This window comes from Hippopotamus amphibius, chromosome 4 (genome assembly GCF_030028045.1).
Source record: "Hippopotamus amphibius kiboko isolate mHipAmp2 chromosome 4, mHipAmp2.hap2, whole genome shotgun sequence".
Taxonomy (NCBI): domain Eukaryota; kingdom Metazoa; phylum Chordata; class Mammalia; order Artiodactyla; family Hippopotamidae; genus Hippopotamus; species Hippopotamus amphibius.
Window position 1 is genome coordinate 104941779 of NC_080189.1, and position 21702 is coordinate 104963480.

Consider the following 21702-nt stretch of genomic DNA (forward strand, 5'->3'; position numbering starts at 1 on the left):
ATTTAAAAGATATCTTGAATGAGGGTAATTAAATGACAATTTTAGATGCAGAGAAGATGTGTGGAAGTTTTTGTGTTGCCTCTGAAGGATTTATGAAAACTTTTAAGCATTTTTCAGGTTACTGAAACCGTTTGTTATAACTCATATCATTTAAAATGCAGGGTTTTTTTCCCCTGCAAAGATGCACGATTAGAAATACTTTTCTGCTTATTTGAAGCTTTAGGTTTTAAAGAGATGAAATCAGGGAGAGACAAAAGAGGGAAAGTATGAAAAAAAGAATGAATTACAAGCATATTTACATTTTTCCTAGGTAACAAGGGACACAGACTGAGATAGAGGGGGCCAAGCAGTTTATGTTCGTAATTTTCAAGAAGGAAAAAAAAGAGAGATGAGTGAGGAGGACAGTTTTCCATGATGACCACTAGGGGGTGATGTTGGCCCAGAACAGCTGGGTTGCTGTTTGGGTGGGGCTTCATCAAGGTCAACAGCCATTTAGTTATAATTTGGGAACGTGGGAGGGGCTGTGGAAGGAGGAAAGAGATACTAATACTTTGTGAACCCAACTGTATAAATATATAGACAGGAAGTGTATTGGAACATATGTCATCTATCCTACAGTATCTCCAAGTATTGTATGTCTTTATAGGCAGCAATTTTTTACATAGCAAAGTCTTCACCAAAGGGTCTGCTCCAACATTACAATATGCTCAAGCCTAAGCCTTCCTCAGATTTAATGAAAACACATCTTAGAATGCCTTATCTTACTCTTAAGTGCACTTGCCTTTTTAATATTTCAACAACGTGATGGTTCATCCCCTAGTATAACATTTTATATGATCATACCAGCACATCTATACATATATACACAAATATACACATTTATATATACATGCGTATAGATCTCACAGAAATAAATGTCAAGCTGTTGTTTTAAAGTTAATCCAAAGTAACATTAGTAAGAGAAAGATCTCTGTAACTTTTGTATAGTGGAAAAGTATTCAACGTAGGTTATGAGAAAAGGAGTATCCTTAGGCTGGTATTGCTAGACTCTTTAGGTACCAAAGAGTTGTTGATAGCCAGGATGTCAGAAACCTATCTTTAACTGCTACTGACACCTTTTAGATTACAGCCTGTATTAACAACCGTTAATGACCTGTCTTCTGATGTTGCTTTATAATATCAGAAAATCTACGAATACAGGCTCTGAAGACTTCAGTCCTAAGGGGGCAACCAGCTTGCATCACTTTGAATATTCAGCTCTCTGGACATTTTCAAAAAGCACTTTCCACTCCTTAAAATACTCCTTCAAGGATGTTGCCCAAATATATTTATCATTTATCATCTCTCAATACCTAAAAATGAAAAATGAAATTAACATCTGTGTTTGGTTTGACAGCTCAGACCAGGAGCGTCCCGCAAGCGAAAGCACTCAGCGTGTCTGCTCAGGAAGCAAGGACCACGGACTAACGGCCTTGAAGCCCTGTGATTTTTCTCCTCTCGGTTCTGAAATTAATCCTTCAGAGCAACAGAGGACAGTATGTATCCTTCTCTGTCCTACAAAACTGTGAAGAGTATCTTGAGAGTGTGTTGGGTTATATAACGGTGACAGAAAGTCTGGCCGTTATCATCATACGCAACACAAAGGAGTTACTCGTAACATTCATACCAAAACTGTTTAATGGCATTAGCAGAGCAACAATTCCGTTAATACTATCGTTGTTTCTACCCTTACTGTTACTGCATTGCCACCAGAAAAGACATGCTCCAGAGTACATGCAAACAGTCTAAAACCAGGCATACATACCTCACTGCATAAGTGATGTTCTCGATGGTAGATGCTTAACAAACAGCATGACCGATATTTAATTTATCTCATTTTTTCGAGTATGAATGAAAGTGATGAAAAAGCATGCACTCACAACATTTACACTATGGAACTGAGTATGAAATGAATACATGTTACCGTTTTCTAGAAACAAAGTGTATACTTACGAGAGAAAGAATTGGGAATTATTGCATGAAAATCCCTAAAGCCGTCAGCCCCATAAGCAACTGCAATAAAGAAGGCAAAAAGAAAGCTGGGCTGTAACACCATCTGAGAGGCAGAGTAAGAGTTTAAAAGAAAGCATTATTTTTTAGTAGGGAAGTAATATTACTCAAAACCATGATTTAGCTACTAGTCTGGCACTGTTAGCCCTCAGACAGAGGGCTGAAATGGTAACAGTGCTTATTCGGAAACAGGACCACACTTCCCAGAGGTCTAGGCTCATGGCACCAAATCGCACACTCTAGTGCAACCTCTGGTGTGCTGAACATCTCAGGGGCTGCAACCTAGAACACTCCAGAACTATGAGAAACCCTTCAGCAGAGTCAGTACAGACAGGTCTAAGATCCCAGCATCACAGCCGAGCTTCTCTTGGGAAAGTGCTTATTTTCACAAAAGCAGTGTCACTCTTAATGGGCTGACTGCACTGCAAATGTTCTTCCTTCAGCTTTTTCTTAGAAAGTGTTCACAGAAAATTAGAAAGTGTTCATGCAACACACTGAATGGGGAAAAATTCATGTTTTCCCCCACCTCAAAACAAGTTACCAGTATCTGTGGGTATTCCTTATCATCGTGCTCATAAGTACTATCACCATCTCAAATCGCCAAGTTTTCATTCTGTTTTGTGGGTCAGAGCTTTCCAGTGTGTACCTACATCTTGAAACTTAATAGACTAGATACTGTACAGTGTGCGCACGTGCGCGCACACACACACACAGTGTTTTCTCTGCTGGAGTGATACCCCCAGTGGGACTGAGTTTTGTGCACAGAGTAGCTGCTAATTTAAACATGTTGCTGAAACTACTGAATTAGCAGAGTTTCCTGCAGGAAACAGACCTACTGAACTTTGCTTAAACCAGTGTTTTCCAAACTTATCTGACCACGGACCCTCCCCTTTTTTTTTTCCATGAAAAATTTAGTAAAATATTGGGATAATGGGGAAACAGTTTGGGAGACACTTCCAAAGCTATTCCTTGAAGTCTCTCCCTTAATCATTTCCTAACAAACCCTCAGTCTTCCTCTATTCCTTCTTTTTTTCCCTCTATTCCTTTTATTCCTTGATCATCTGAATCTAACAGTCACCACCCGCAGCCCACCCAGCAGAGCTGGTCCGCCTGGGTGCACCTGTGCTCCACGATCTGCAGACAGGCAACCAGGGGATGCTGATTTCACAGTGACCTTTGCAATTCTGAGTTCTAACCCTTTGTATCGATTTTTGGTACCTCGGTCACTCTGTGTCATGCAGGTACTACCATCTCAGATAAAGGAGAAAAAGCCAAGATGTTTTGAAAGGTCAGTATTACCTTTTAAAATCAGGGACATTACAATACATCGCATAACATAAAATTCTCTGGTTAAATTTATGACATCACTGCCCTGATTCCCTGAGATACGGCTGCGATAGCTGATGGTGGCGTGAACGTGACTTGGTTTGAAAGTCAACTTCCCGGTACCCCTTCATCCACAGGCCATGCGTTTATCTAAAAGCTGCCTCTGCAGCAGAGGACGTGCACTTGCACAGGTCCTGGGTAATTAGAGCATAAGCCTTAAAGTATGGAATTTGGTCAGAATGCTTTCTGTTTCACCCATTATCACTGCATATAGATAATAGTACGACACATCATTAGACACTGAATGTTAATCATTTTTCAAGAGCATCAGTTCTTTGCTTAGTAGAAAGCCCAGCAACTTGAAAGTTGTTGTCCTAAAGATCTGATTCTCTTCACATTACAAAAAGTTTAAAAAACAAAGCAGCTGTAGCTATAAAGTTGCTGTGCTTTCCCCAAGGAAAGCTGAACTGATAAGAATTTACACTTGGTCTGGGGCACTGTAAACGTTCCTGCAGGTACTGACTTCTGAGTTTAGAAAAAGGAGAGCGCCTCACTCCCCGTGGGGAAATGGTGCACAGCGGGGAACCGTGAAAACTCCCCCATCCTGCCCTGTCCCCTCTCGTCCCATCTCATCTCATTTTACTCCCGTCAGTCCAGTGCCTCGTGGAAGGCATTCACCAGGAGCTCTGTGAGCACAAGGGACTTACAATCTCTTTCCACAACCTGCCTTTAGTCCCCACGAGGTCCTATGAGGCAGGAACTATCATTAGGTCACCAGGGAGGAGCCAGGGGTTCCCAGGAAGCTCTGCAGTTTGTCCTCTGGGCTATTAGCAGGGAAACAGGTGAATCTGAGACCATATGTAATTAACAGAGAGAGTCAGTACTCCAAACACAGGTACTCTTTCTGTAGGAAGGGCCTTTGGGAGCTGCACTTTCTCCATTACGATGCTGGAGAGGCACCGGACAGCGTGAAAGTTACCATAGCTGCACACACACACATGCTCAAGTGTGTGTACACACACTCACCACACTTGGGAGTTACAGCTCCTTTGTCGATAGAATTCCCTACAAAATTAACATATACACACTACTACATATAAAATAGAGAATCAACAAGGACCTACTTACAGGGAACTCTACTGTACTGTACTGCACTGCATAGCACAATACTCTCTAACAACCTATATGGGAAAAGAGTCTGAAAAAGAACTGATATATGTATGTGTATAACTTAATCACTTTGCTGTACACCTGAACCTAACACAGTATCATAAATCAACTATACTCCCATATAAAAATAAAATAAAATAAAACAGATAATCAACCAGGTCCTACTGTATAGCATAGGGAACTCTACTTAATACTCTGTAATAACCTATATGGGAAAAGAATCTGAAAAAGAATAGATAATATGTATATATATAACTGAATCACTTTGCTCTACACCTGAAACTAACACAACATTGTAAATCAACCATACTTCAATATAAAAATAAAATAAAAAAATTGATAAGCAACAAGGATATATTGTATAGCACAGGGAATTATAGCCATTATTTTGTAATAACTTTTAATAGAGTATAATCTGCAAAAATACTGAATCACTGCACTGTACACCCGAAACTAACACAATATTGTAAATCAACTGTACTCCACTTAATAAACAATAAAATAAAGAATAAATATCTTGGGACTTCCCTGGTGGAACAAAGGTTAGGAATCTTCCTGCCAACGCAGGGGACATGGGTTCCATCCCTGCTCCAGAAAGATCCCACGTGCCTCGAGCAACTAAGCCCATGCACCAAAACTAATGAGCCTGTGCTCTCCAGCCCATGAGCCGCAACTATCGAGTCCTCGAACCACGACTACTGAAGCCCGTGCACCTAGAGCTGGTGCTCTGCAACAAGAGGAGCCACTGCAACGAGGAGCCCATGCACTGCAACGAAGAGGAGCTCCTGCTCGCCACAACTAGAGAGAGCCCCTGTGCAGCAATGAGGACCCAACACAGCCAATAAATAAATAAATAAAGGAATAAATAAATTTATTTTTTAAAAAAGAATAAATATCTTTACACACACAAAAAAAAAAAAAAAAGAATCCCCCACACAACAAAATGACTACCTACAAGCAGCCTGGAAAGGGTGCCCGACCCCCACCGGTGCTGCCCTGTGTGTGGCCACCCAGCCCCTCCCCGCAGGCAGCGCGCATGCACGGTGAGTTTGGTGGCCTAGAGTCTCTCGCTCTCCCTGGACCGCTGACCCGAGTGCCCTGTGCTCTGGTGGTGTCCATGCTTCTGATGAGTCGGAGAACTGGCCGCACCACCTTCCTCCCCAGGCACTTGGGGGGCTATGTTACAGGTCACACATGATGTGTCTCTGAGCACAGTGCTGGCTGGCCCTAGAAGCTTCACCGTGACAGCAGAAGTGACGCCTCCTTCACTGGCTCTCAGCCTCTTCTTCATTTCTTTTGTAAATTCCACCCCAAATTTCAGGCTCTTGTTTCATAAATCTGAAAACTGCTTCAGATTTCATGAACCTTGTTAAGTTTCCTAAATTTCATGAAACACATTCTTGTAACCAAGTGAGCTCATGTGCTAAGAACTTTTATTCCCCAAGTTGTCACGAACTTTTTTGTATAAAATGTTGGGAATGCCTCAGATTCTGAATCCCATTCAGGCTGTAAACTGACGAACATTCTGGGAAAAAGGTGCAAGGCCCAGAAACCACACTCTTCAGTTTGCCTTTAGTTGTGCAAATTATAAAATATAATTATACACTTCTCACGCTGCTGGTACCTTCAGGAGAGATGAAAACATACTTGGGATTTTCAAACTGGAAGAGAGGAAGTCTGTCCTCTTCCAAGTCAAAAAAAGAGTCTGACGCTTTTAGTGTAAACACATTCAGATTTGTATTTAGCAGAATTTAGAAATGTGCTGTCGTGTGACTTTTATACATATTCTTTAAATCATATTAGCCTGTTGGTCACGGTCTGATCATCGGTCCCTTATTAACTTCTGTAAGTATGGTTTGCACTGACCTTTGTGATGCCTGCAGATCTCGCATTTCAGGGAATGGCATCCTTGCCCTGTCCCTGCCCTAGCGACAGGGTCCCTGGGTGGGCCAGTGGGCAAAGAGAGGACCAGGGACCTCCTAGAGCCAAAACCCCAAGGTTACACTCCTGCTAGAGAGCTAGTTACATCCTGTGTGGGTACCAGATCCAGATTCTCTTGCGATTCTTCCACACCCAGATGTTTCTGGGGTGGATGTCTGTCCTTAGACTATCCTCTATGTTAGGGAGCTCCCGCATCTTCTCGAGGAAGAGAATGCTGATATTTCCTGACCATTCACACCGGGAAGGGGGTGTCCGTCCAGACTGACAGAAGAGGAAGCTACAGTCTGACCCAGGACACGGACCCAGGAGTGTTGGCTGAGGCCTCACACCTAAGCTGAGTGACTCCTAGGCGGCGCCCCCTGCTGTATACACCCCGCTTCCTGCTCCAGAGGCTTCCCCCAGCCTCGGGGCCCCGGTGTCTATTCAGCCCTGCGTCCTGCATGGACACAGGAAGCAGTGATGAGCCAGCGCCTCCTGACTGTGGGATTCTCCTGGACTCCGTCCCTAATCCAGACTCAAGTTCCTTCTCCAGAGCCGGCTCGCATCCTCCCATTCCACATATCAACGGTCCTCTCGTCTGGCCCCCTGGCCTCAGCCCCACCTGGGCCTTTCACAGCCGATTTCTCTCTGAGTTCTTTCTGACTCTTTTCCAATCACATCACATCCAGCACACGTGTGACGCCGCTGCCTCACCTGGCAGGGCTGTCTCCGCCTGCCCCACATCCTGCCAGGGCTTCTTGCCCACCGCCAAGCACAGGGGTGGGGGTGCCTGCATCCTGGGGACCCCGATTTCAGGCTCACCTTCCGATCCACCCTGCCCGTCGCCCTGAGATCCTAATCTGTGAGGCTGCCTTTATCAGGGCACCTATGTCCAGAGTTTCCACCGGTCTGCACTGTTATGATGAGACAAAACCCCCAAGTCCTGGGCCAAATCCCTCTAGGACTGATCAGCAATGACTGTGACCCTCCCAGCTGGTAACTCTATTCAGATACCAAATGGATGAACCTTAAGGAAAAGTGGGAAAAAACCCAAACTAGCACCCACATCTCATTTGTAAATGCCTTGCGGCTGGTATGGAGCTGTCCTCCTCATCCTAGCAGATCTGTGTCCTGTGCAGATGTCAGGGTCCCCCCCCACCTGCTCAGCTAGCAATGCCTTCCCGCCCCCTGCAGGGCCCCTCTGCTCTCCCATCCTTGCGATGCTGGCTCAAAACCCACCCTGTCTCTCGGCTTCAACAGCTCATACCATCTCCACTCCACAGCCCTTGGGGTTCACGCCCAGTTCTGGAACCTGCTGTGTCTGGAGCCCAATTCTGCGTTCAGCTAAAAGGCCACAGGCACTTTGCTCCTTTCTCCCCATTTCCTCTCCTCCTGCACAAGACCTAGAATGTGAGGGGCTCAACGTAGGGTCGTTGAATCAACAAACTCCTTACTATTACTTTTGGAGGCAACAATCCCACCTGGACAGTTTCAGAAACCCATTCATGTTCCAAGAGGAGCTGCAGAGTATGAGGCAGAAGGCACCATATTTCTTAGGTCTGAGGGTGGCTTCCAAGGAACATTCTGCATTTAGGTCAAGTCACAGGGAAAGTGCTGGACTTGACTTCAGTTTACAGAACTGAGCATGCGGGCCTGGGCTTTCTGTTCGAACGGGTCCCCTGGCTACTCCTGTGTCATATCACATCCCAGACGTCCCCAAACCTGAGCCGCATCGACTTCTGGGAAGGAGGGGGCAGCGGTCAGAGAGCGGGGTGCGGGGGCTGCAGGGCTGGACACTTGGCTTTGCCCCACCAGTGACGTGGACTCGGTCAAGCACCAGCTGCCCTGACCGGCTTCCTCACGCACAGAATGGGAATCACGATGTCTATTCTGTCGGGTCCACGTGCAAGCTTCCCGGCCGGCCCTCAACGCAGCCTGTCCTCAGTGGGAAGCCATGGGCAGATACTCGTGACCAATGACAGCACTATCTCCCCATCAACAAAAACTTCACGCCTACGGGATTAGATACAGCCGACGAGCACTGACCACGTATTTTATAAAGAGGAAAAGGATCAGGGCTGGTGCTCTGCAAGACCATGACGGTGCCGAGGAAAGACAGGGACCATGCCCTTGGCACCCGGAAACCGAGTCTACACAGGCTTCCCTCCCACCCCAAACACCCCGACGGGTCCTCGCCTCCACTCGGGAATGGAGCTGGGGTGGTTAAGGCCTTCACTCATCCTTACTGGGTTTCCGGCTGATGGCCAGGCCGAGGGACAATTGTGGTTGCTTCCAGTGGAAAGTGACAAAATGGCCAAAGTCAAATGTGCGTTCCTTCCCAGGACAGCTGTTGGGTCCGCCGTCCAGAGCAGACAACACACAGATAAACAACAGCCTGATGGGCTGACGGGGACCCTCTCTCCACGTGGCACAGCTGGGGACCAGCCCTATTTCCCATTATATGTCATTAGCACAATTTTAAGTGTTCACAGTGAACTAGATCTCACGGAAAAGCTCTGATTGATAAACCTATAATTTAGAAAGGGGGACACGGATCAGCTCTTCTTCTGAAGAGCACAGCTGAACAAACAGGTTCAAAAATGATGATTCTGTCTATGGGCCTGTCTTTGAAGTCGTTGCTTTGGTGTCCTTTGGAACGGCCCCAACCCCCCTCTTAGATAGAGTTCACTTAGGGTGAACTTCAACAGGTTAAAGAATAGATTTAGGGGTATTTTCAGAATGTTATGTCCTCCTTGCTTTTTCTTTTTAAAGAAAAATTACCTTTTTATTGATAAGAAATAGTGCTTGCCTATTCAAACATAGAAAACATACAGAAATATTGGGCTGACCAAAAAGTTCCCTGGATTTTTCTATAACATCTTATGGAAAAACCTGAACGAATTTTTTGGCCAACCCAATACCAAGATGAAATTTCTAAAATTAACCTCCAATGCCTATAACCTAAAGACAATCATGAAAAGGAAAACAAAAAACAAACAAACAAAAAAAACAGAGTGAGAGCGCTCAGCTCAAGCTTTCAAAAGAGAGAAGGAAAGGGACATTTTCAGGCAATAAACAAGGGCTGGTGGAAATTCAGACGGCTGGAGAAGCAATGAGATGCCAAGGTCTCAGCATGGACCAGGGGAGGCTGAAATAGTGTGAGGGCCTGGGTGCAGGTGAGACCTTGAAGTTTATTTTGTTTTCCCATTCCAAATCTTACTCCAGGAAGGGAAATTTGTACTGGATCAGACAGGCCAAAACAGCAAGGGAGGGGAGGCTTGCCCAGGCCGCACGCAGGGCTATGGGTGTTGCAGACCGGCAGCGCCGGCACAGGTGCACGGGGCCACCTTTCAGTGTCGAGGCCCCGTGAGGACGGGAGGAGGCCAGGCAGTGGTGCCGGGGTCCCTGGCCACATGGACAGGAGGGGTGGGGATGGACAGCTCGCGGCTGTCTGGGCGTCTTGCAGGGTGTACCCACATGCGCTTTTGCTGATGTGACTGTAAGCGTGTTTCAGATGTGGTTTTCCCGAGGCACATCCTCACTGAAGCAACACACTGAAGGTTGCTGCCAGCGTGAAGTGAAGCACTGAAGGCTGAAGGAGACATTGTGACTATTAGATATGCCCGGCCTCTGAAGCATGGTTGCTGTGTGCGCCTTTGATGCAGGAGGAGGCACCGGACAGGCTGCTCCGTTGGCAAAGGGAGGGCCCCCCTTGGGCTGTGCAGACACTCCAGGCCATTCCCTCCCGTCCCTGCAGCTGGCACCGTGTCAAGCCCCACAGATCCCAGGAGCCCAGGCCGTGCTTCAGGGAGGCCAGAGATAAAGTAATCTCCCTCGGGACACATGCAGGGCGGGTCCCCTGCTGTCCCTCCCTTCCAGAAGCTCGGAGGGGTCCCTGCCAGAATTCCAAGCAAGAGGTGACTCAGTAAGGGAGGAGGCGAGTCTGGAAGGACAGCTCTGCCCGCTGCCCCGTGGTCTGGAGCCCACGGGAGCAGCAGCCCACTGTCCGTCTTCCAGGGCGCTGATCTGTAAGGAGAGGCTGCTCGGGGCTCCTGGCCCAAACCCTTGGGCGATGCCCCCGCCCTAGGGCCCAGGGTGGAGACAAGCCTTCACCCTGCCTTTCCCACCTCTTCCTGTTCTCCACCCAAAAGCAGTGTCAGGCAACAGCTGGGGATGCATTGGGGACAGCAGGATGGTAGAGGAAAGGGCAGAAAGTAGGATGCACCTTGGGTCTGCAAGCATGTGGGCATCTGCAGGGAGCCCAGCCGAGGCTGGGAGGCTGCCGGGACCGACATGCGGTGAGGTGGGTGCACCTGGCCTGTGCACCAGGCTCACATGTGTGTGCACGTGTCAATGGCAAAGCCCGCTCTTCCTGCCCATGTATTTACAAAGGCAGGCTCAGAAAAACCGCCTCAAAGGCAGACAGCCCATCCATCACAGTGACCTACAAACTCGAAGGACAGTGTCCCCAGGGCTCTGAGTGCCCCCCCCCAACCCCGAGACCAGACTGTTCTCCACCACACTCAGGAGTCACGTGAGGTTGCTGCTCCCTCTGTTTCTTGGCTGGGAACCGTCCTGGAGAGGTTCCTGGGTGAACCCCACATCTTGACAGTAAACTCACACGGGGGAGACGGAGGCCAGAGATGCGGCCGCTGCAGGCTCTACAGTATCTGGTGTGGGCTTACCACGAACCTGGGTGAAATAAGCCTGGGTACTCTGCCTTTTATAGTTCTTCTCTTAAGGAACCCTAAAGTGTTCCCCCTTTTCCTCTCTCCTCTCATTATTTCCTGACTTCCATACCTAACAACTACGATGTCAGTATATCTGTCCTCAGAATAAAGCTCTGGGATGTGACCCCCAGCCCTGGTCCAGGGAGGGTGCTGGAGGTTTGCAGGAGGAAGTCCTGCCCTGCCTAATTCTGCCTCTGAGAAGCTCCAGGACTGGAGAGACTCATCCAGCCTCAGGCCGGGTCTCTTCAGATGTGACACAGCAGGCAAGGCTGGCCCAGAAGTCCAGACCCTCGGAGGCACGAGGGCCCAGCCGTCATGAGGCACAGATGCCCCACACCCCGTGCAGGGGACTCAGTCATTACTCAGCAGCCCACTTTCCGGCACTTCCGCTGACATCTCGCATCTCTCGGGAAGAACCTGAAACATCACACTTTTCCTAGTAGGTTTCAGCTGTTTCTTAGGACTAGGGTCTCTCAAAAAGTCCTGTCCTTCCCTTAGGCAACATTTCTTTGAAATAAGGAAGGTTCCTCCTCCCTTTCTCCCTCCAAACCCAGCTCTATGATTCAATACCATTTACTGAGAAACGTGTGAAAAGGATAGTTTAGGTCATGCATTCTTCCCGTTTAAAATCCAAGCCACACCGAGCGTGCACCACCCAGGGCAGGGCAGCCCAGCCCGAGCCTGTCCTCTCTGCTCTGTGTGTGGTACCAGCTTCAGCAACTGTGCAAAACACTTTCTGGGCACCCGTTTCTCTCCTTTCTGAAGCTGCCCCATGAGGAAACCACGACCCCACTTTACAGATGGAGAAATGGGCTCAGACAGGCCACCCGATCTGCCCAGGGCCACCAGTGGGGATGGGATCAGGCGAGGTGGAGACTGGGACTCAATTCTCCCCCCAACACCCCTACCTCTGGCTCAGCCCCTGCCCACCTGATGGGAAAGTGGACTGAACCCCGGTGCCTGAGATGGGGGGTAATCACGCAGGGAAACAACGCATTGTCTTCCTCTGGGTCCCACCAGGGCTGCACCAGCCTCTGCAGACTCCCCAGGGCTGGCAGTGAAGGAGTTTAGGAAGTGGGGCCCTGAAAGCACCTTGGCACCTAGCATTCGGGGGTGGTTTATACTCAGGCTTTGCAGAGTGTGGCGAGAAGCCCCAAGGGAGGGGACTAGGGTCTCTGAAGGCAGGAGGAGAGAGACCCCCACTTCAGGGGGCCCAGCACCCGGGAGTCCCTCTGCTTGGAGCTGGGAGAGTGACATGGCGTGTGTGGCGGGGGCCCTCCAGACAGCGGGGTGCAGAGGGAGGAAGGGCCCAGGTTCTGGAGGCTTCTGGAAGCTGATGTGAGGCCTCCAGGTCACAGGGATCATTGAGGTCCCTACTCAGGGGTCCACGTGGGGGGACCTGGGCTAGGGGTCGGGATGGAGGGGCTGCAGCAGGGGTGCTGGGCTGAGGGAATGCTGAGGAGACTAACAGCCCGCAGACAGACAGACAGGCAGACAGACAGACGGGGAAGCTGGAAGCCGGCGGCGGCGGCCCGGGCGAGGAGGGTCACGGGCTCTGACGCGGGAAGGGGTTCCCGGGTGCCCCAGGCTCCTGGAGCAGAAACAGCAGCTGCAGGTTTTCGCAGCCTTGGCTAGTGGGAAGCTCTAGGCTTTAGAGGAAAAGCATCCCGGTGGCGCCCACACTTCTGCATTCGGTCCTCTCCCCTCTCCACCATCCGCCTCCTCCTCCTCCCGCCTCATCCCGGAGCCGCCAGGAGGCAGGCCCAGGGCTCGATTGTGACACTGCAGCTCGTGTGTCATATTGTAACTACATTTCCACATCCTCCTGGCTGTGTTGTACAAGCCCTAGAAGAGGAACCAGGGCGAATAATGAAATATAGGAATGCAGGCAAAGAGGAAGCCCGGGGACGCAGCCCAACCGAAATGCAGAGAGTTATGGAGAAGTGACAGAAAGGGAAGCAGAGCAGGAATTGCACTTGGGGGCTGAGTGGAGTGTGTGTGCGCACATGCACACACTCACACACACGGACACACACACGTGTACACACAGACCCCTACACACACACACACACACTGACACACACACGTGTACACACAGACCCCCCCCATACACACACACACACATAGACCTCCATACACACACACACACACACTCTCACACACACAGACACACACACGTGTACACACAGACCCCCGTACACACACACACACAGACCCCCATACACACACACACACTCACACACACACGTGTACACACAGACTCCCATACACACACACACAGACCCCCATACACACACACACAGACCCCCATACACACACACACACGGACCCCCACACACACATACACACACACTCACACACGGACCCCCATACACACATACATACACACAAAGACACAGACATACACACACACTCACACATACACACACATATACATATATACACACCCCCATACACACACACACAGAGCCCCATACACACACACACACACAGACCCCCATACACACATACACACACATTCACACACACGGACCCCCATACACACACACACACAAAGACATGGACCCCCATACACACATACACACACATTCACACACACAGACCCCCATACACACACACACACAAAGACACGGACCCCCATACACACATACACACACATTCACACACACGGACCCCCATACACACACACACACAAAGACACACAGACATACACACACACTCACACATACATACACATATACATATATACACACCCCCCCCACACAGACCCCCATACACACAGATACACACACACAGACACACACACTCACACTCAGACACATACACACACAGATACACGGACACACTCACACACACCCCCATATATACACACACACATCCCCATACACACAGAGACACAGACACACAGACACACCCATACTCAAACATACACATTCTCATATGCACAGGGACACACATACACACCTACTTACACACCCGCTTACCCAGACACTCATACACACACACACTAACATACACACAGCCACACACACACATACACACCCTCATACACACCCTCACACTCACACACCCTTTCTTGCATCTCAGTCAAACTTCTAAGAGAGGACGATCTCCTAGTTCTCAGCCCTGGAGGCAGAGGGACACGTCTGCCCTGCGGTCCAGCGGGCTAGAGCACGTGGTCCAAGGGTTGCCTGTGTGCCCGCCCTAAACGGTACTAGACCCAGAAACTCCCAATAATTCTAGGAGGCTGATCTGTCTCTTTTCTCTTGTACTGAAAACGCCAGAGTCAAAAGCACGGCAACACTGCCCTGCATCACCCCCCCGACACGCTTAGAGCTGAGACCACGACAGTGGACTAAAGGAACAGAAAGCGTAAGCACATGCTGGGAGCGCCTCTTTGGGACCGCCACGTACCACTGTTAAAAATGTGAACAGGCCAAGAGAGAAAAGCATGAAATCTAGGGGAAAGTGAGAAAGAAAGTGAATTAACCCGTTTGCGGCATTTTCTGTGTGTGGAGATAAGCGGCAGTACGGCTCTGGGTTAGGCGCTCCCACTGGAGGAGCCTGGAGGCTGTTGGGAAAAACGCCTTATCTAGCATTTCCACGGCTGTGGCCCTGGGGCGGGGGGCCCACCAGCCGGCCTCTGAGGCCTCTGAATTGAGATGAAAAGTTCCCTCCCAGGCGTGGGTTTTTCAATGCATGCACTGTCTTCCCTCTTCCTTATTTTCCAAGAACTACTGTTGTTCGTATAGAAAACCACTGGTTATCTCTAGAGACGACATTTCAGGGCATCTTTGCAGGACGGGTCCTTTCGTGTTACTCTTAGTGGGCTCATGCATTGAATTGCGTGAGTCTACACTGAGAGAGGCCGTGTCCCGAGGAGATGGTGGCCAACCTTCAACCTGTGGGCATCACCTCACCCCTGCGCACGCCGCCCAGGGTGCAGGGGGGTCGGGAGGGGCTGCCCTGGGTCGAGGCCCTTGGTCTCCATCTCCATCCAAGACCCCAGGCCTCCCGGGTGAATGTTCTAGATGACTGTGCATTACCCATTATTGCTACCCCTCACGTGATGCTTTGGACGTTGATGTGGTCCAAGCGTCCACGTTAAACCAAGACTCTGAGCGTTTTCCTTCCTGAGCAAGCTTCAGTTGACTCAGCCAGTTCTCACTGAACACCTGTGGCACCAACTCTCTGTACCACTGAGGATGCCACATCCACCCCGGGGCCACAGCCCATGGCCAAGGGCACTGTCTACTTTTAAAGTCCCTTCCAACTCTGGGACAAAGAGCAGCAATGCAAGAGGATCACTGAAGGCCCGTGACTCCTAAATGTCTGAGTCCTTTTTCTCCCTTGGGTTTTGGTAAGTTGGTTTCTCATCTCAGAAGAGGGATGCTCACCCTCCGAGGGGCAGCCCCCAGCCGGTGGTGGGGTGGGCAGTCATGCATGCCCCTCCTGCACCCAGCCTGGCACTCAGAGTGCCCTGGAGAGACGGCGGTCACCTGCGCTCTGGTCTTCTCTTTTCCTTTATGTCCAGTCCCTTCCCCTGCTCCCCCTTCCCCAGGGTCATCTTTTAAATGAAATGAACGGTCTGCTCACAGCACTCACGTCTGGCTGTCCCGGAGGGAGAACCACCGAGCTCTTCCTTGTGAGGGAGGAGCTCGGTCAAGAAGCAGCTCATCTGCACAGAAGGCAGCCCTGGGGTCTTAAGTCCTGAGTTACAGATAAACGTGGGCAGAATCCACCAACCAGCGCCATCGGAGGCAGGTGCCCCCCAGGGAATTCTGCTTTCCCAGGACCCTTTGTCATTCAGAGACTTAATACACTTCTTGCATGCTGGCTCTGGGACAGGCTGGGTCCCTAGAGCGGATGAGTCTCCCTCCTTGTAACAGAGGCCCCAGGAGAGAGAAACAGGTAAAAGGCTTGTTGACACGTTTCCATAAAAGTTTCCATAAGTTTGTTTTCTAAGTCTGTGAGTCTATTTCTGTTTCATAAATTAGTTCATTTGTATGTACATTTTTAGATTCCAGATATAAGTGATATCATATAGTATTTTTTTCTTTTCTGACTTACTTCACTTAAAATGATAATCTCTCATTCCAACCATGTTGCTGCAAATAAACCATTTTATTTAAGCACTAAAAAAAAAAAAAAAGAAGAAGCAGATTTAAAGACCTACTAATGAATTTTGTGGAGCCACAGCTGCAGCTCCTGTGCCCCTGGCAATCAGGCTTCCACAGCCTCTGGGGCCAGAGGGACACTGGGTCCTCACCAGAGGACTGGCTTCGATGGTCAGTCACTGCATCTGGTGACATCAGAGAGTCCCCAGTGTTGCAGTCAGAGTGGGGATGGGAGTGGAGATGGCAAATTTCTTTTCTCCCTCATAAGCGTCAGTGCAAACCCTGCAGGACTCCAGCCTCAGGTTCACAGGCCAAGGGAAAAGGAAAGAGCTGTATGCAAGATGGGTGGGTGGCCGGCATCAGGCCCCCCCTGCCCTTGGGAAGGGGTGGTGGTGGTCAAGGGTCTGAAGGCTGGGACAGCACATTATGGCCAGAGCTGTGGCCGGCAGACGTGAGGGGACAGAGAGGCAGGTTCCTTTCTCTGTCAAGTGCCCTAAAAGTCTGGGAAAAGTGGAACTGCAATTTCCACAGGACGGTGGGGAAGAGGGTGGCCCCAGGCATGTCCCCAGACTCGGAATCACTGCCAACCACTCCTGCAGCCCCTCCAGACCCCGGCTCTCCAGCTTGACTTCTAGGATGAGATTCTGCCATCGAAGAAAGGAAGGGAGATGTGGGAAGCCAAAGCCTTGCTGTGGAGCAATTTTATTCTATTTTCAGAAAACCAAGCATTTAAAAAATCTAACAATATATAAGGTGCAAAAATATATGCCAAGTGGAATTCACAGAAAGTTTTACCCCCACAATGACAAAATTCTCCTCTTTAGGTTGCCAATTATTCCAAGATATGTCATGGTTGAGGGCCAAGTAAAATAACATTTCCAATAAAGAAACAAGAAGATCTATCTGTTCACTAGATAAAGCCTTTCATTTTGATTTGGAGGCTTCCGGTTTAAGTGACAGAATGAAGCACAGCAAAAATTTAAATTGGAAGGATCTGAATACAGATCAAAGAGATTGAAAAACTTAGAAATATGAACTTGGGGAACTCAAGAGCATCACTAGCTGACCTCACGCTGGTGACATTACCCTTACTCAGAAGCGACGCGGCCCACGGCAACAGGTCAGGAAGGAGAAAGAAAGTAAAACTGACCTCTGAGACAACCAATAAAACAGAAGTAAGAAACCCTTGAACGAAAATTCACTTGTTTACTCATGGGTGAGTCCCTCCTTTCACACTCCCCGGGGGTGTCCGTCTTTCACGTGGACGGCCGCGAAAACGAGTAAATGGTTCTTTCTTATCTTAACACTCAGCAGATTAAAAGCTGCCAATTAGAAAGTCGAGGAAGAGACTGAAAATACTAGCCAAACAGAGAAGAGAATTCCAAGCCAGGGTCATGTAGGTAGCACTGAGTCATAAGCTCCTGACACATGATGACTGCTTCTGAAGCCATGCTCAGGACCTAAGGGTCGGACAATTGCAAGTGAGTTTTCTGGCTACAAGAAGACTACACATTTGTCATCTGTACGTTACGTTGCAGGCGTGAGACATGTCTGCTGAAGGAATGAAAATGAATGAGCAAGTGAACGCCCTGATGATACAAACCTGGCAGGGCTCACAGTTCCCCAAGCGTGTGCATGCAGTGCTCTCTCCACCATGCTGGATCTAGGCGTTTACAACAGTGAGCTGGACTTAAGTAGAAAAGGTTAAAGCATTTCCAAGATATTCTTAAAAGGATCTGGGTCGGGGGGCAGGGGGGTGCATACAGCAGGTTCCAGTAAGATTCCTTATCCAGAAGGGTTAAAACACAATAAAAGTAAAATGGAGTCTTTTAGAACATTTAGTCGTGAAGAAACGCTCCCTCCCTGCAAATGCATGACAGAGACGCTGGATGAGGTGGCCTTGTGGGTTAGAATCGTGACCATGAGGTCAGACCCAGTACCAGGCCCAGCATCACAGGGGCTCATGGACCAGCTAGATGAACAATTTCCCACACGGTGGGGACAGCAAATTTGCCTCATGCCTCCATTTCAGTGCAAAGATCTTGTAGATCTGAAGGCAACTATGTGCAAAGTGCAAACATCTGAGGTGAAAGAGTTTGCTGTCAATGGCTTCCAGGGTCCTGCTGCCAGGAAAGCAGATTTGGAGGAAATATAGAACATTCTGAGATTAAAAACAGGAAATGGGTGAATTCAGTGCCCCTTCTGGGAAATGATGAAATGAAATGTGTTTCAACCTTAAGGTGTAATCATGCAAAACTTAGTTTATCAAGGTTATTAAGACATTCAATTTCTCATCGCGGTGAACGAGGTCTTAAAATTAAAAAACAAACAAACAACTAATACAATGGTTAAATCCACCCCTTCCCAAATCATAAAACTACAAGGAGCTAGATGCTTGGTTATTTTCTACTAATAGACAATAAAAAAGAGAAAGTATCTAACGGACAATTGTGATATGGGAAGTATTTCAACAGTCTCAAATCAGAACTTGTAAAGTTTATAATCAGTTGGTTTTTCTCAGAGATGTAATCCACAAACTGAATTAAATAACTAGAGTCACTGTGTGAAAACCCCAGACCCTTCTGCTGGAAGCACAGCTAGGACGTTCAAAAGAAGCTCTTCCACAGAAAGTGAGTGAACCAGAGCCTGCTGTCCTCCCTTTGCTGAGGGTCAGCTTTGAGCTGACCACTGGCACCTGGCTCGTGGGGACAAAGCGACCCCGGCAGCTCAGCTGGCCCCAAGATTTCTTTTCACAGATTGACACACTGAGCAGTTGTACAAATCACACTGAAGATCTACATTTATGAGTAACCAATGCAAATGAGAGGAAATGAAAGAACAGAAAATGATGGGAAGGCTAACAGCATAAATATTTTTACACTTCAGTGACACACTTCCAACGGCTCAGACCAAGGCGGTTATCTGTGCGTGATGTAAGGCTGCTGTCAGAACCCACTGGGGGAACACGCTCTCAGAATTCTCATCCCATCTGCCTGCCTCCAAATCCTGGAGGGGTCTCTCTCCAGCTGCAGAATCGCCTGCACGCTGTCTCCAGGTTGCGGGAAGGACCACAGCCTGGGTTACGATGGGTTCAAGAGACTTTACCTGCCTCATCTGCTCAGTTCACTCAATTCCCAGATGGGCCTGAGAGTCAAACTGGCCTCTGCACCAGGAAAATCCACGGCGGTAGTGACAGAGGGGTGGAAGGGAGGTCCATACTGCCTTATTGAGAAACAGAGTGAGGCCGTGACCCCTGAAGGGGCTTCGAGTCCCAGGATCTCCCACCACGGCCTCTGGAGCACCGGGAGCTTGGGGGTGGGGGTGGGGCGGCCTCAAAGCTGTGTGGTCACGAAGGTGATGGTGAGTCACACCCAGGCCTGCCCGCCTGCAGGGTCCACCCAGGGCCATCCTCTTCACTGCCACTGCATCCACTGTAAGTTCTGCTCCGACACCTTGGTCTGACTTGGGGATCATTTCATTTGTTTCTCACGTGGGTTTTCATCCCTATCTTTAGTATTTTCACACCAACAGCTTTCTGGATGAATCTGTAAATTAAATAAGACAAGCTGTCTGGTTTCCAAAGCCTTGACTCAAACTTTGCAGGGAGGGTCCCCATCTGCCCCAAGCTCCTTTCTCACAGCTCCTAGAACACGACTTCCCCTAGAAGGATGAATGCCCTAAATGTGACAGGGGTTTCCATTAGGGTGACCCAGGCGATGAGATTTCTTGATGAAAGCCAACGGAATAAAGGGTTCACACTTGCAATCGTTTGGGGGGTAAGCTAAGCCCGCGACTCCCCACCCCGTCTCCACCACCCACGGCTGTGACTGCCCAGGGAATACGTTTCCGGAATGCCTCCTCTGAGGTCAGACCAGGGTCCCCCTCAGCCCACACAGACACCAAAGCCGCAGTGACGTTTCCTCGGCCCACGGATCTGTCCCCCACCTGATCCCCTCTCCCATCCAGCTCTTACAATACTACCCATCCTTGAGGGGAGAGAATACATGTCATGTCTTCTAAAAAGCCCACACTCTTCTCATCAAAGCTGACCGTGCTCCTGGCCTGTTTTTCGGGGTTTTCTAGCTCCGGCAGCATTTCGTGTATTCTGCCGCCTCAGGAAGGCTGGTCTTGCCTTCCTCATCCTCTTCACCCTCCCCTCTGTGCTCTGCGAACACCGCATGAGGACGCCAGTTGGACCGCAGCGATCAGGACCACATTCTCCCAAGAGCTTCCCCATCCCACTGAGAACACACGACAGTCCTGTTCAATGTCATTCAGCTGTTTGTGTTTTGAATGGTGACAAAGGTCATAAACACACAGGTTTAAATTAAAAACGGTAAAACTAAGAGTCAAAAGAAGGAAAGATTTAAGATCAGAAAAGTTGGGTTCATACAGGTTGTGTGATTTGAAGATCAGTTACTTAATCTCATTAATTGTATAACCATCCACCTACCCAAGGAGACTGGGCAACTTCAAGCACCAACTGCCCTTCTGGGAGGTGTTAGGGTCTGGGCAGGTGCTGCGAACACTCTTATCTGTAAAACAGAGAGTGATGCCTACTTGCCAACCTGTCCCCATGACCTGGGCACTCTGCCTCCAACCAACTGTACGTCATTTAAGAGCAGGGTCTTGGCATCTGTAGGGCATGATTCTGGTGCATTTTATTAAGTGAGAGGGTACTATTACATGTAAAATAACAATTCACTTACTGAAATTGTTTTGTACTATCTCAGGATGTGTTTTCTTTACTTCTTTCCTTGTCTACTTTCAGAAGAGCTGCCTGCTTTGATCACACCTGGCATGGTTTCCATCTGAGCTCCATCTCTTCATTCCTGAATCAACATGGCGGCTGGGGCTCCTTCCACAAGTGGGCGGGGCCACCGTAGCTGCTCTGATTGACGTCCATGGTTTCAGAACCACCGCACTCTTGCTCTGACCTTGGTGCCACAGTTAATGAGGAAGCTGCACCTCACGGAGGTGTCTGACCTCAAAGAATGGGCCAAAAATAACTGCTTCTCAATGTACATACCCCACTCTTATTTTTCTGGAGGTGAGAACATTTGCTAACAGCCAGTGTGCAGGGCATCTTCTGAAATCACGCATCAGCCATGCTGCCTCTACTTTTCCTGTTTCCTGCGGGAATCACATGTTCCCTCCATGGACTCTGAAAACTCAGGCCTGTCACTCCCAGGGGCTGCAGCAGAACACTTTAAACAATTAAAAATTTCTGACCAACTTAGGAAATGAATTCCTTTCCCTGTCCGACTCTTTGGAAGGTACAGCTGAGTGACGGGCAGCTACAGATGTGTCTCTCTGAAAGGGGAATTCTCCCAGAAATGCCTCCAGCATCTCATAGGGAAATCTTGGCATCTTCTTTATTCTTCCTTAAA

The 21702-nt window shown here is 49.0% G+C and overlaps 1 protein-coding gene across 2 annotated transcripts in view; it reads right to left on the reverse strand.

Moving 5' to 3' along the window:
* The window catches only part of IKZF1 (IKAROS family zinc finger 1), an 87370-nt gene that overhangs the window by 26923 nt on the left and 38745 nt on the right, over positions 1 to 21702 (reverse strand). Inside the window, exon 4 of one of the 2 annotated variants that reach the window (XM_057733208.1) lies at positions 1993 to 2052. The exons of the other annotated variant lie outside the window; for it this stretch is intronic. Within the exon in view, the coding sequence (XP_057589191.1) occupies positions 1993 to 2052 (60 nt within the window). The remainder of the gene's footprint in view (positions 1 to 1992; positions 2053 to 21702) is intronic. 2 annotated transcript variants of the gene reach the window in all.